This window comes from Pseudonaja textilis, chromosome Z (assembly GCF_049901715.1).
Source record: "Pseudonaja textilis isolate UNSWEBS1 chromosome Z, rPseTex1.2, whole genome shotgun sequence".
Lineage (NCBI taxonomy): Eukaryota > Metazoa > Chordata > Lepidosauria > Squamata > Elapidae > Pseudonaja > Pseudonaja textilis.
The window spans coordinates 76,539,027-76,555,754 of record NC_142008.1 but is presented as its reverse complement, the minus strand read 5'-3'; the positions used below and the strand labels follow the sequence as shown (position 1 = coordinate 76,555,754).

Sequence of the window (16,728 nt, the reverse complement as noted above, 5' to 3'; positions counted from 1 at the left end):
ATTTCAGATACTGTAAATGGCTGCCAATCACTTCTTAAAAGCCTCCAGTAATAGAGCACCCACAATTTCTGAAAGCAAACTGTTCCACTGATTAATTGTTGTCACTGTTTGGAAATTTCTCTTTAGTTCTAGGTTGGATCTCTCTTTTATACATTTCTATCCATTGCTTCTTATCCTGCCTTCAGGCACTTTGTGCAATAAGTTGACCCCCTCTTCTTTGTGGCAGCCCCCTAGATATTGGAAGATTGCTATCATGTCATCCCTAATCTTTCTCTTCAATAGACTAGACATACCAAATTCCTATAACCATTTTTCATATGTTTTACCTCCAGTCCCCTAATCATCTTTGTTTCTCTTCTCTGCACTCAATATCTGTTCTGTATTTTGGAAACCAAAATTGTGGATGCAGTATTCCCAGTGTCACCTTTATAAAGTGGCATTAACATTTCCTCTGATCTTGATTCATGTGTATTTGATTTTGAAATTGAATTTGATTTCTCATTCATCCATCATCTCTCTATCTCTCTCCCTCCCTCCCTCTCTCATCTATCCAGGGATGGGATTTGAACTGGTACGAAATTGATGTTAAGTTTTTATCTGGTTTGCCGAACCAGTGTTTCAACTGACCAGCTGGCCCCTTCATCCCACCCCGCTCCCCCAGGAGTATCCACGTGGCCCATTTTCGATTAAGGTAAATGCAAGGTCTGTGTGGAGGCTCTGGGAGGGGGGAAAACAGGCTTTCCAAAAGTCCAGAAACGGGCCTGTTTCCGGCTTCCAGTGGGCCTCCAGAGCCCCGGGAAGGCCATTTTCGCCCTCCCAGAGGCTCTATCTATCTATCTTAGATAGATAGATAGATAGATAGATAGATAGATAGATAGATAGATAGATAGATAGATAGATAGATAGATAGACAGACAGATAGATAGATAAATAGATATGATAAATCAAAGAAAAAAAGAGTATTTAAAGACAGGTATGATCACAAGAAAATGGGATGATAATACATAATTCAAAACAACTATTGTTTATTCCTATTTTCAAAGTGGTCCTATTCAGCCATGAAAGTGAAAGAAAAACATTGCTGCTCACAGAACTCAAATTCTTACAGGTAATTTCATGTTAATCCTTTTATAACAATGAGATGAGATTCAAGAAATGACAAACTAGTCTTGCCAGTGTTCAGAACTTGAGCCAAAAAATAAATTTAGTAGTTAAAGCTTTTCTTCGATTCTTATACTTTAATAACACCTTGATATTGAAAACTGCACCAGCTACAATTCCATTTAGCGCATATATTTAACATGCAAAGCTTTTTTATTCTGTAAAACTACTTATTTTCTTTTGATTAGTAGCAGCCGCTAAAAGTCCCTTGGCCTGAACTTGCAAACAAAACATACAAAATGTCTAATGAGAGACATGCCATACCACATCTGAATAAAATGATCTGGCTTTTTAGTATTCCATCTTTTTCTAAAATGCATTGCTTATACAATTAATTTTTTTCACTTTTATAGAATTTGGCACACATGAAGCTTGGGAGTACTTATACCAGTAGACTTCCTCTGTTGCAGGTATTTGAGTTTAGACTAAGATTCGGCAATTTAAAAGCTCTGGCAAGTTTTCAAATATTGACCATTTATTTTGTGAGGCAACAAAAACCTGAATTGGTCAATGAGGTGCTTAAAAATTAAAGAATCCTGAAGTATTTTCTTAATAGCTCTAAAAGACTAATGACAAGTTTAAAGATATGTTGACCACCACTTCTAGGGTCCAGCAACTTATTAATCACTGGGCCTCCTGAGGAAACTAGGAAAGGCCTTAGCCATAGGAAACAGGGCTCATAGTATAGATCAATCAACCACTTTATCATAACTCTCAAATTGAATTAATCTCAGACAACATCACAGGACATTGTTCCATTCACCATTTCACAGTCACACACATCTCCCCCACCGCAAGGAGTCAGTACTTTGGTGAACATGAGCAACTTTAGCATCGAGATGTAAAAATGTATCACAATGGCTTGCAAAAAAATTTCTAGTCCATCCTTATTCACCAAGGATTAGACAAAGTTAATGCAACTGCTAGTCAATAATACATCGATGCAGTAAAGATGCAGAAATACTAATGCTTTGGCACTCTTGTCATACAGTATAGACATACACATGAATCTTATTCATGTTCAGTAGTGTGCATTTTGCATCTTCCTTCACTGGTGCTAAAGCTGTTGCTTTTTGTGTGTGTGTGTGTGTGCTTCATCTCTAGAAGCACTTGAGCCAAGGAGACTCTTGAGATTGGCAAACAAAGGATCTCTAGTGCTTGATCAGACTCTTAACAGAACAGCAAGTGTTCTGGGAAAACTGCTCAAAGTGGAATAGAAAGAAAATATTATAACCTTAACAGATATATTCTTTAGAAATACCTCTATGAAGTGATTTGGGAACTATACCTGTTGAATGCATCCTTGCATAGCTCAATATTTGTTCTGAAAGATTAAAACAGCTCTTTGTGTATGGATCATAATAGAACATAGAATACTATGGTTGGAAGGGATATTGGAAGACTTCTAGTTAAATCTCCTGCTTAAGCAGGACATCCTATACCATTCTGGCCAGATGACCGTACAGTATCTTCTTGAAAACCTCTAGTGATGGAGTACCCAAAACTTTTGGAGGTAAGCCACTAATTAATTCTTCTCCCTGACAGGAAATTTCTCAGTTCTAGGTTGGATATCTCTTTAATGAACTTCTTCCTATTACTTATAATAACACCTCAGGTGCTTTGGAGAATAGGTTCATTTCATCTTCTCTGAGAAAGCTCCTCAAGCTCTGAAAGGTTTTGGTGAGCAGTTGTTTGCTAGCTCCTCCAGAACCCTAAGATGTAATCCCTCTGTTCCTGATTATTTGAACTTTTCCAGAATGGACTAATGTTCTCTTACCATTTTCTTGCTTATTTTCACTTGCATTCATCCTATAGTGCTGCTTTTGAGAGGTTGGATTATTTTTTCCTTTTACCTGAAGATATATTCAAAGAATGAATTAAGCATTTCTGCTTTCTCCCTTCTACCTGTCATTTCATCTGTTAGTAAGAATTAATTCCAGTATAGCTGACACTCTAGTTTCCCCTCTACATTTTTAATGAGAAAGTTGTCAGTTAGGCTCATCAGGAACCTGTTTGATTTTCCACTTGCTTTAGAGTTTGTCTCCCAATTGATATTAGATAGTTAAAATCCCTTATTACTTCTGTTATTTTATATGCTATTTTATTGGAAATATATATACAGATACTCATAAAAGAACATTCATCAGCAGTTTCTTTAAAAAGTGGCAGAACCTAGCATTCCTATGACAGGAAGAAAAGTATTCCAGACTTCCCTAGGAAAAAAAGTGAATATTGCTGATAGAAGATTAAATTCTTAGGAAAACAAAACTCTAGTCCGCAGATCAGGCAGTTAATCTAGGTATGTATATAGTCTCCCTGGAGCAAAAATCAAAGATGCACCTAGGTACCTTACTAAAATAATCAACCCCAAGGATTACTACCCCTTTCTTATCCTACATGTGGGAACCAATGACACAACAATGAATCAATAACAAGAAATTGCAAGCATTACCTACATGAAGGGCTCTTGGCAAGGGATGGACTGCACCTCACAAGAACTGGAAACAATATATTCAGAAAATAACTGGCTCATCTTATCAAAAGGTCTTTAAATTAAAATTGAGGGGGGAGGGGGCCAAACTTAATAACTTTTAAACCCTAATTCCAAGCAAAACCCATTAGATAACCAATCGCATAAGGAGGTAGGGAGTAAAGAGAAAAAAATCCCTAATGGGGAAATAGAGAGTGAGGGAAAGGATGGAAATCCCAGTTACAAAATACGAGATCTAAGAAATATACCCAATACCAGTAAAGGACTCAAATGCTTATTCACTAAAGCTCAAAGTTTAGGGAACAAATAGGATGAACTTGAATATTAGTACATGAAGGCAGATATGATATAGTTGCTAGTACTGAAACTTGGTGGGATGAAACTCATGACTGGAATGTACTGATGGAAGGATGACACAACACAAACACAAACTATTCAAAAGAAACAGATCTAATAAAATAATAGGAGGAGTTGCATTATATGTAAAAAATATGTAGAATTGTAAAAGATAACCAGTTTTTGTCACCACGTTATAAAAAATAAATTCAGACTTTGGAAAAAGTGCAAAGAAGAGCAACTAAGATGATTAAAGGCCTGGAGACTAACATATGTGAAGAATGGTTGCAGGATTTGAGTTTGGCTACTGTAGAGAAAATAAGAACTATGGGGATATGAATAGCACTATTCCAGTATCTGTGAGGGGGGTCAATTTATTTTCCAAAGCGCCAGAGGGCAGGACAAGAAACAATGAATGGAAACTAATCAAGGAGAAAAGCAACCTCGAATTAAGGGAAAACTTTCTAGAAGTGACGACAATTAACCAGTGGAAAAATTTACCTTCAGACATTGTAGGTCCCTTCCAGCTCTATACTAATTCTGATACTGTGGTATGTCTTTAAACTGATCTGCAAAAATTTCATCTATTTCCTCTGCTTCGTTGTGTGGCCTGTAGCATGCACCTATGGCAAAGTCATTCTTTTTCCTCTTTATATTAACCCATATTAACGCATTCAAAATGCTTTCATCCTTGGTTTTATGCATTTCTACAGAGGTAATGATTTCCTATATATAAGGCAACTCCAGTTCCTCTTTTGTTAGGTATTTTTTTTTGTTGAATAATTTGTATCCTTCTAGCAGTACATTCCACTCATGGGTTTCATCCCCCCCAAATTTTGGTAATGGCAATAATATCATATCTCCCACGTACTAGAAACTCAATGTTGTCATGTTTTCAGCATTAATGGATAGGCTGATGAATGATCCTTACTGATTCCTACTTCTTTTTATATATCTATATTCCTTTTCACTGCTCCCTACCTTCTTGTTTGACTGGTTGACTTTGGATTTATACTTGGAATTGGCACCATCTTTTAAACCAGAGGTTTACTTCTAAAATTCTCTGTTCCCTCTTCGGACATTGATCTTTTGTTGGAAGTACAGATGAGAACACTATGTGTGTTCCTATGTCTTTGGTTTTCATGTCAAGCTGTTCATAACCTCTTGTTTTCAGGCTTTTTAATCATATCATTTGTCCCTACATTAAAGAGGAGAAGGAGAGAGTAATCTATAGGCTTGATTATTTTAGTAAGTCACATCTTTGATCTAACCTCCCTAGGTTGAGAGTCTATAAATTGCTGATTCAATGATAGGGTTTGAGAGTACTTTTCCCTCAATGTGGGTTGCACAAATTATAATTTGTATATCTTACATTTCCATTTTTAAAATATAAGATTGAAATGTACAGTGTCAGCATAAATTAATGGCTTTATTTTTAGCTAACTGATGTTGATATGATTTTTATTAACTTGTTGCATGCTACTATTTTACATTTACTGCTGATTATTTGAAGCATATTTTTGCTGTAAGCAATCTTCTTTTATTTGAATCATAGGAAAATGGAGTCTAAATATCTAGATAAATATGCCCCACCATTATCTTATTCCCTGTTTTTAAAGGCACATCTTTACCCCATCTGTATCTGTTGGTAGCCAACAGAAAGACAGCAGCTTAGAATACAATCCAAAGTCATAATGGTTATATGATTTTTAATGGTGAGAAATGGCAAGTTATTTCTGTTTGCCTAGTATTTATTCTCTGAATACTTCACTTTAGATATATGCTTAGACTGGGATTTAAGCTGTCATTTTTTTCATTTTCAGAAAGTGCTGGTATATTTTGTTCCTACCTTAGATTTAATGAAGATGCTAAAGTACTAGTACCTATTACATTAAACCAGATGCAATTAACCCAAGTTTGTAGCTCCCTTGAGTAACCTACAAATTAAGGGACGGTGAGAAAGAGACTCCTATATACCAGCAGATAAAACTGAGGACAAAGCTGCCACCTGCCTGCGAAGAGCGTTGGGTGAGCCCCCTCTGTCCAGTCTGTCCTAGAGGAACTCCAGAACGTCACTTATAGAAGCCAAAATGGCTGAATGTTTAGTCTTATTACATCATAGGTAAAAGGTCCTCCAAGTGTCACCATATATGCAGTTCATTGATGGTCTTCTTGAGGCCTGGATCGTAGCAATTACTTTGGAAGATAAACTGTCCTTGGCTAAAGATCCCCACTCAATCGCTAGATGGTCAGCTGGAGCCATTGAGGCTCTGGATGCAGCAGGGTAACTTGGCTGAGCGAGCTCTGAAATGTATGGATTAGGTTCTTGCCAAGAATATTTTTTTTTAATGAACAGAATGTTAATTTGATGTCCACCTCATAAAAGCCCCTCTTGCAATTGCTGAGGTTTCCTACAAAACAAGATATGCTGCCTCTTTGGAATTTGGAGGCTGACAGGTTAATAAAATATTTAAAAGCTTTGAATATTTTAGATTTTATCCTTATTCAACAGTATAACTGTACATGAAAAAGCTTTCATGTACTATTGTATTAACTCTTAATAAGTTTAATAAAATGATGGTGGAATATATTGTCAGTTCACATTTTGAGACTTTTTTATTTTTTTAAGTCCAAAGTAATTTTACTTCTGAAAAGAAAACATTTTTATCATCTGTTAACAGTGATTTTTGTGACTTGCTGAAGAAAATCTTACTTCATCAAAAAGAATAATGCACAGCAAATATAGAAAAGTTACTATCTCTTAGCTTTTGGATGCTTATATGGAAGTCATTGTAAGAATAAAGTAACAGAAAATGTTAATATACAAGACTGCAGCATCTGGACTAAGATAAATAGAATAATTCAGTTTTATTTCTGTAATATCCCTACCCCCACCCCATGAAAATGCCCCTTTGGTTTTTAGAATTCCCACCTTAGTCAGTGCCCAAAGAGGATAGGACAGTACTATACAAACACATTTCTCTGGAAAATTGTGATGATTTAGTAAGTGCACAACAGGCATGAAAAGCTTAGATAAGTTAAAATGCATCAGCAAGTGACATTGTGACTGATCTACAGGCCCAAGGGAAAAGTCAATTGATATACCAGTGAAGCATTTTTCCTGCCAACTTGGCAGACACTCCACTGATGCATACAAGAGATCTAATGCTGTTAGCCAAGCTGTACAGAAACATCTGTCACTTTGATAGATCAATTACTGACACAATAACAGGGAAGCTGCCGTTTACTTTTATGCAAAGATGAGATGATGCATTCCTCACAATTCAATAAAAAATATAAGCACAGTCAATATATATAACTTTACTTGTGTACAATCAATATTATATTTGACAATAAACAGATACAAAATTTTTATAAGATTATTTATTTGAGTTCCAACTTTATATGGTTTTATTTTATCTATACAGTTTAAATAAAATGAGCTAAATTACATTTGTTCTTTAAAGGAATTGGCTATACTAATACTGCAATAATAATTTCTTACTCTCTGTCTCTCATCTATCACAACAATAGTTTATTTAACCACCAGATCTTCTATTAATCTCTCTATAATTTTTTTTCCAAATACTTTTTCAATATTTCAAATAGTGTTGGCCTAAAAGAAAAAAAAAACCTAAAAATTTTACAGAGAATTTTAAAGGAGAAATGGGTTCATGCCTTAGATTTCCCTGTCTCACCTATTTTTCTTGCTAATGATTCCCCCATTTTGCCTTACTAGTCCCTACTAGCAGAGATAAAAGTAACTGAGGAAAAATATTGTGGGGCCTGCTTTAAGCTAAGATTACAGGTTGAAAAGAAAGTTAATTTATATCTTTTTTCATTATAATTATGTCTGCTGATAATTGATAAAGTTGATAAAAATATAAAATATTTGCCAGAATAATGTAATTCTCTGTTTATGTTTATTATGTTTATTATTTAGTTACTAGATATTTAAGTGGGTGAGCCCCACTGGAGGTGATTTACTAGACTGATAGTAGTATGCCTACCTCTCTCTTTGCCCCTTGCTACCCACTTTCAATTTTTAATCTCATATTACCTTCATCATTTATTCTGTTAGTTATCTTTATTGTTTCATTACTTTGATGTGTTTACACTTTTTTAATTTCTCCATGTTTTACTGTTGCAAATCCCCCAGAGTAACCACTCAGTGAGATGGGCAGTAAATCAAGTTAAAAAGAAAGGAAGGAAGGAAGGAAGGAAGGAAGGAAGAAAGGAAGGAAGGAAGGAAGGAAGGAAGGAAGGAAAATAAATCTCTTTTCTGTCATAAAGTTTAACTTTTTCCTCCTACAGAATAGGTCTCCCTCCCCATAGCACTATATAATGATGATGCACAATAGATTCTACATATGAAAGGAGATCCACTAGAGGTGTTCTGACCTAGACTTCCCTCAACAGCACGAAGCTGAGTCCTTGTTCTGATAAACCCCTTTTATTTGATTTACAATGAATTTCCTCTCCAACAAAGTTCTGGCTAACAGTTTTTCATGATAATTCCCAATTACAAAGGTTTATCAGGCTGAAGAGGGGCCAGGGCTGTATCTTTCAGATGCTGCAATACTTGGCAAGCATGCCTGAATGAACCAATTATTTCCTGCAAAGCCCCACTTCCCTTTCGCTCCTCTTTTATACTCTAGGGGAGGGGCCAATCACAGTCTACCTGTGGCTTTCTTTGCATGTCGTCCCTTGCTTATCAGCTGTTCTCTTCATCTGGCAACTCTGTGCATGCACACACTGGAAACAAGCTCTAACTGTTCTTCTGCCTCATTGATGTCTGACTCCAAAGGCAGCTGATACCTGTCAGATGGCCCTGGCCTATATCTGTCTCTGATGCAGAGCACTCATCAGAGCCTTCCCCAGACTCCAAAACTGGCCCATTCTCCTCCCCAAACTCCTCACTGTTCAAATCTGCTACCAGCTCAAGAATCCATAGATATGAATGTGAAAACAATTGTTTAATTAAATAAAGAACTCTTGGTTTTTATGGTGCAATTGCCATGAATCCAAAAGAGAATCCTATGAAGAATCCAGTTTTTCCATTGTTTCATATTCTTTCTTTCTAGAAACTGTAATGGAGGGAGAAACAAAAATAATGGAAACTATCTTTCTGGAATTATGTCAAGCACATTTATTTATTTTATTGTGAAGTCTATCGTATTTTTGTTTGCAAGGCAAAATGCACACATATAATTATATAGGCAGGCTTCCTAAAGTGTACTGAGGAGCTGAGAATTACCAACAGAAATAATAACTTATTAAAACAATGTAAATAAAAATATACCATAAATCAATAATTTATTTATAGTTTCAGACCAATAATACACAGGAATACAGAATTTAAAATATAGTCACTAATAAAATAGAAAATTTAAAATGTTTCAGATAGCATAAATTTTCCATTTGTTATCAAAAATAAAGCAAACCTCTACTGAATTTGCATGTCACATTAAATTTATGTAATGCAGTAGGACGAAAGCCAGCAAACCATATCTTTGCATGAATTCCCTGTAAAATATTCATGCTGCATATAGAAATATTAAATAGAGGGGAGGTTTATTTCTGTATTTCCTCCAGATCCCTACATTTTAAAGTCTTGGGATGAGAGTTTGCCCTTGTTGTTAATGTTGTTTCTTTATGAACCTCCTTCTCCAACATTATAATCAATCCAGCCCTGGTAATTTCCTCTGTTGACCAGAAATCTTCTTTTCAGGATATATTTAGTAGTCTGAAGCACCTGATCTAAACTTATGTTATACATTACATCAAAGGTGGTATTCAGCAGGTTCTGACCAGTTCTGGAGAATCAGTAGTAGAAATTTTGAGTAGTTTGGAGAACTGGCAAATACCACCTCTGACTGGAGATTTTACATTATCCTTCCCTTGCCAAGCCATGCCCACAGAACCACTAGTAAATTTTTTTGAATCCCACCACTGCATTACATAAATGGCTTTCATCTGCAACCTGTTTCCATGATCTATGCAATTATCTGCTAACTAACACATAGACACTTCTACCAGGTGCTAACAATTCAATTACTAGCAACCTCTTTGCACTTATTTATCATATGCCAAAAATGATGCTTTGTCTTCTTTTTGGAGTTTTTGGAGAAAGAAATGAAATTTAATCTTTTAAGGACACAATGAATGGGAGTGCAGGTATCCTCAATTTTTGACCACAACTGAGCCCAAAATTTCTGTTGCTATGCAAGACAGTTATCAAGTGATTTTTGCTCCATTTTATGACCTTTCTTGCTACAGTTGTTAAAGGAATCACCACAGTTGTTAAGTTAATAAGATGAAGTGAATCCAGCTATGACTTTGCTTGTTGGAAGTTGTAAAAGATTATTAGATGTCCACAAGACACCACAACTGTCATAAATACATGCCAGTTGCCAAACATCTAAATTTTGATCACATGACCATGGGACACTGCAGTGGTCATAAATGTGAAAATTGGTCATTAATCACTTTTTTCAATGCCACTGTGATTTTGAACTGTCACCAAATGAATATTGTAAGTTGAGGATTACCTATAAAACAAAAAGCATAACCATGAAGTTGTTCTTATTCATAAAAATATGTTAAATAAATAGCATTTTGTACAATTTTCTTGTACAAACTTTTTTCCTTGTGAAAAAGGTTAGTTTATAGTAAAAACAAACTTTCCATTCTTGAACATAACATTTCAACACAAATAACATTTCCAATTCAATCAGTTTATCATCTGTTCATTATTTCATACTATTATCTAAGTATGTATGAATTTAAAAAATCTAATACATAATTAATAAAAAATCAAGTGCAAACCTTTCTCCGATGAGATGGCACAATGAAAAAGGTTTCAATATTATGCTTCTTTAAGAAACTGTTCCTTTCATAGCCATATCCGGGCTCTACCTCATAGTCACCATTTAGGCACTCCAAAGTGGTCTTTGTTACATGTACTTTCCTAAGTATAAATAAAGAATAGTTGTTTAATACTACGATCCATTAGCTTTCTTTATAGAATTCAGTCTGAATCTTCTTTCTTGATACATGAAAATCAATCCTTCCGTTTTATCCCAAAAGATTTTACTTTCAAACAATTCAGTGTAGACCAAACACAAGAAGTGAAGGCAATGGAGAATAAACTTGATCCAAACCAAAATCAAAACCAATTTGATTTTGGAAAACAAAAGTTATGGAAGAAGAACTGCACACAATTTGGATTCCTCATCCTTTTAAAATAAAAAGGAATATATATATATATATATATATATATATATATATATATATATATATATATATATATATATATATATTCAGACGAACACAATATGTACTTACATGGGGGTATTTACTTACATGCGGGTACTTACATGTATGGTATTCAGCTTTGTTCAGGTATTTTCCCATGTCATTATAGCTGTGCTTTTAAAGTTGTAGCAACGTTTCGGCAAAATCTCATCTGCCATCATCAGGCTTCTGTATTGTGTTCGTCTGTGAGTCAGACTTTCACAGCCGTTTCTGCACCAAAACCCTAGCCACTATACAAAACCCCAGCTACAGAATTATCAGAGAAGCCATAGAGATTGAAAAAAGACCTGAAAGCATGAATAGAAGAGATGATTCCACCAGACTGTCAATTATTTGGAAGCCTACACTCACAAACAAAAAAATCTCCACACCACAAGCCAGGCAAACACCTGTGCACAAACAGATCCTCCCTGATACCTCCAGCTCAAACGCACCCCAACCAGGCACCCAGATGAAACCTAGCTTCCTAACTAATGATAGCCATCCATTTACTCGGAGCCAGGCTGCACAAAAGCCTCCAATACAGGAACACAATGTTGCCAGCCAATCAAGACAAAAAAAGCCAGACAAAAAAAACAGACAGAAGATATTAGAAACACCAATCAAGCAGAACACAGCAAACTCCAAGACCAATAAACACAGACCAAGACTCCCAACCAATCATGATGAAGAAAAATCCATTCTGGCACAGCAGTAGGCTAGCCCCAAATTTAAAACTGAAACCACTGTAAAAGTCTGACTCACAGATGAACACAATACAGAAGCCTGATGATGGCAGATGAGATTCTGCCGAAACGTTGCTACAACTTTCAAAGCACAACTATAATGACGTGGGAAAATACCCGAACAAAGCTGAATCCCATACATGTAAGTACCCGCCAAAACTTAAGAAAACACACACATATATATACATATATACATATTTGTTTTAAGTTTTCGCGGGTACTTACAAGTATGGCATTCAGCTTTGTTCGAGTATTTTCGGGTATTTTTCAGGTATGTACATATATACATATATTCATACACACACACACACACACACACACACACACACATATATAATGAAGTATTAATTGATCCAATACTCCTCAAAGCGATTAAATCTAGACATTCTTTTCCTACAAGAAATCCACATTAAATAAAAGATAGAAAATATTTAGTTAATAAAATATTAGGAGAGGAATCTATCTCAATTGGACTAAACTAGAGAAATGAAGTTGTGTTTTATGTAAAACTTCAGCTTAAACTTAAGCTTGTAAGAAGACAAGAATATGGTAGATTGTCGCAATAAAAGTGGACTAAATGGGATAAAGATAATGGTAAAAGCAGTGGTGGGCGGCTGCCGGTCCAGACCAGTTCTAGCGAACTGGTAGTTCGCTAGAACTGGTCCTGCCCACCCACCCCCACTCTATCCTATCCTATCCTATAATTCCACCTTTCTGAGCTCAGCTGATTCACTCAGCACAGTGGATTTCCGCGCCTCAATTGTTTTACTTACTGGGGCTGTCCTAGAAGATAAGCTTTTGAGGTTCAAATTGGTGTTTTTTTAATGCTGTGCACACACGCAGAGCCAGTTATTAAATCAGTTGCAGCCACCACTGGATAGTAGGAATTTATGTACCAATTAAATGCAAATCAATTTTTTAAATATTTTATGGATGAATTAATATCATTTACTTATGAAAAGTGGTGTCTACTTGATGAATGGTTACTCTGTAACTTTGCTGACTTGACAGAACATCAAATAAAGGGACAAAATGCTCACAAAATAGACTATTCCAAATCTTTTTTGAATTGATGGACAATTTAACCTTGGTTGCCTTGATACAAAGGTTAAAAAATAGATTAGCAAAAGACTATACCTTTTTACAGAAATCCACCCAAATTAGCAGAGACACATATTATGCTGATATATTCAGATAATGCAGCAATTCTCTATAGCATACACATTCGATTCAAGAACTTTAAATACTTTCATATATTATTATAAAGAGAACCACTTGGAAATCAACTATAAAATTAACAAGGCATTTTACAAATTTAACCTAAAAAGCATACCTGATTATTAACAACCATACCATCAAGCAAGTGCAATGCTTCTCATTCAGGAAACAATCTGGATTGGTCATCGGAGCCAGAGGTTTTGCCTTCCAAACTTTTGGACTTGAGCTGGAGTACACCTTCAGGGAACTCCTCTCTAGCAGGGGGTGTGTGCTGTTCAGTGTGTGATATTTATATGCTGCCTGTTATATGTGGCTTTTTAAACACTGATTGGAGTGTTGATGGCTGCTATTAAGTTGCTGGTTGTTGTTTGGCTTTGCTGCCCAGCCCCACCTTCTTCCCTAAAGTTGGTCTTCAGCATTAGTATGAAAACTTGGAAGACAAACCTCTGGTCTTGGTGACCAACACAGATTGAATCAGAGGTGGTATTCAGCAGGTTTTGACCAGTTCTGGAGAACCAGTAGCGGAAATTTTGGGTAGTTTGGAGAACTGGCCAATACCACCTCTGACTGGAGGTTTTACAGTATCCTTCCCCTGACACACCCACCAGGCCACGCCCACAGAACCAGTAGTAAAAAAAAATTGAATCTCACCACTGGATTGGATCCTGCAACATTATCCTAGGATATCTATATTTACTTTCATTTGGAATGCTTCTCATATCTGGGAGTAATCTTTCAGGCTAATGGCCATAAAAGGTCTCATGTGAACTATGCTTCACAAAATGCATTATCTTAAGATTTTATTGTGCCAGTGGAGGTCACTACATACCTGTAGCCCTCAAGCTTTCTAAGACTAAGTCTCTAGCCCAACATTCCCTAACCTTTCTGGCTTTGCAGACTGGCGGGGAGGAGAGTATCATTCCGTGTGAGTGAGCATATGCATGCAGTACCATTTGTGCAAGAGGTGGGCATGTGTGCCTGCTGCTTGAACAAATAGAGCTGTGTGCATACATGCACTCACCCCCTGCTTCTAAGACTGGTACCAAGCAGCCTGGTACTGGATCATGTCTCGTGGGTTGGGATCCCTGATCTAACCCAATTATTATATGGTGCACACTTTAGACCATGTTCCAATTTCATACCATTAGAACTTGTGCAGTCTACATTCCTGAAAGTAATTTTTCAAATTCCACACTGTGTCTCTAATGCCTCATTATGCATGGAGGATGGAATGATGAAAATGGAGACCAGAATTTGATAAGCTATGCTATTCTATGGGTGAAGTTGATATTGTCTCTCCCGGCTTAGTGCTTCTGATATCAGAATATAAGTTTCAAAGTGGGTGGAAACAAGCTCCCTCTCCTAGGGATTTTTCAGAGTTTAAAATGCACTTCTCTCCCCCCAAAGGTGAGTGGCAAGTCTGGGTGTCTTATACAGTGAATACAGGCCCATTTTTGGTCTCCCAAAGCCTCAGTATGTCCCATTTTTGCCCTCTCTAATGTCCAGAGGTACTCGGCAGGCCAAAAATGGGTGCGTTTTTGGCCTCCAGAGGCCTCAGTGGGTCCTATTTCTGCGCCCCCTGGTGAGATGCACAGAGGCTTGGGAGGCAAAAATTGCTGCATTTTTGGCCTGCAGAGTGTCTCTGGACACCAGGGAGGCAAAAACGGGACACACTCAAGCCACGTTTAAAAAAAAAATCCAATTATTTATTAGAAGCAACATGTCGGCACTTTCCCAAGTGCGGTCGGCTCTGCCCCACATAATATTCTGCCCCACCTATAACCCTATTTCCCCCCTCCTCCCAGGGTATGTCATAAATCACATTATCCAACAAAGCACTTTCACAGGCTGTAGAAAACAAGGCTCTCTAGCTTGCTCTATGAACCTGGGATACAATCTAGAGAAAGGTATGTGTGGAATGTGCTTCTGGTCATAGCAACTGAGCTTCTCCATCAGTTTTCCCCAGTGGTGGGATTCAATTTTTTTAAGCAACTGGTTCTGTGGGCGTGGCTTAGTTGGTGGGTATGGCTTGGTGGTCATGTGACTGGGTCGGTGCGGCCAACTCGATGTCACTCATGTCAAGGGGCATTTCTTTTTGCCCGGCCTCTCATGACAGTGGGGATGCTGCAATGGCCATAGGTGTGAAAAATGGTCATAAGTCACTTTTTTCAGTGCCATTGTAACTTCGAGTGGTCACTAAATGAACTGTTGCAAGTCAAGGATTACCTATACAACAATACAAAAAGTTTCTTTGCTTGCAAAAAGCTGCCCTAAATACCAATAATTAGATTAAAAATACCTGCAATCCTAAGTTACAAATCAGGCAGGGTGCCAAGCACGCTGAGGAATTAAAATAGTTAAAATGCAATGATAACTATCAGCAGCCAACTCTTGCTCATAGTGAAACCCTTTAGCAGAGAGGTCATTTAAACTCTCCAGAAAGAGCATACTCAGGAAAAGCAATCCTTAGATCCATTTGCACCACTTAAAATTACCAGCTGGTTTCACTCAGTTCACAAGATATCCTAAGGAAATCACCCAGATTTAAGGAAAGACCACATGCCCCCCAGAAAGGCAGTAAAAAAAAAACAGTGCCAAGCTTGCATCCTGCCTCTTGGAAGTATACCCCAAAAGGACAGTCCCAGATAGTATTAAAGCAGTGAAGGAAGACCCTCCTCCCCAAATAGAAGAAGGCAAGAAAAAAATTCAAACACAATATAATTAATTAAATCACAACAGTAGCTGTTGCTTGTTAAACCAATTACCAGAACAAATAGACACAGGAACTAACCAGATTTCTCAGCCCAGTTTCTTTCCAGGAACAGAGATTAGCCTTTTTTCAGGAGCTACTGGTTGCTCTTCCATCATGGTCAGAGCAGAATCTGCAATTGTACATGGTTTCACTCTGAGCTCACTTGTTGGAGAGTCCCAATTGGGACTGGAGGGGTGGTGAAGAAAGAGGGAATTGCTTGGAGGGTCAAGGGGAGCTGCATCTCCCCTCCCTGACAGGATAAACCCCTTCTGAAGACAAGTTGCAGCGGTGGTCAAAAATGGCCACCAAAAAGATGGGAAGCAGTCCAGGAAACTTAGACTGTGCTGGAGAGGTGAAGTTGCGAGCAGAGAGTGAACCAGGCTAAATATATGGATATTAAGGTACCCCGGAATTAAGGAATAAAGAAATATTTTGTGAAAGTGTATTGAAGCGGCGACCAGAGACAAAAAGAAGGAAATTGGAACTTATACAATTAGCTTCGAATATTGAAAGAATTAATTTGGAGTTGAAAATTTATATATTTGAACACAAAAATCTGGAAATTAAATTGGATAATTATTGGGGTTTTGGCACTAAATAGGCATAAGTAAATGCTGGAATACAATGTGTTGAAAAGAATTAATAGCTAATAACTGAAATTAGCAAATTAACAAAAGTTTTATTAAAAAAAGAGGAAGAAGTGAGAGAAAGGATGTAATGTGGAAACA

General features: G+C 36.9%; 1 protein-coding gene across 1 annotated transcript in view; it reads right to left on the bottom strand.

The window, feature by feature from the left end:
- Nucleotides 1-16,728, bottom strand: part of ADCY1 (adenylate cyclase 1) — a 251,325-nt gene that overhangs the window by 44,081 nt on the left and 190,516 nt on the right. The window contains exon 7 of the mRNA XM_026702318.2: nucleotides 10,817-10,958. Coding sequence (XP_026558103.1) covers nucleotides 10,817-10,958 — 142 coding nt within the window. The remainder of the gene's footprint in view (nucleotides 1-10,816; nucleotides 10,959-16,728) is intronic.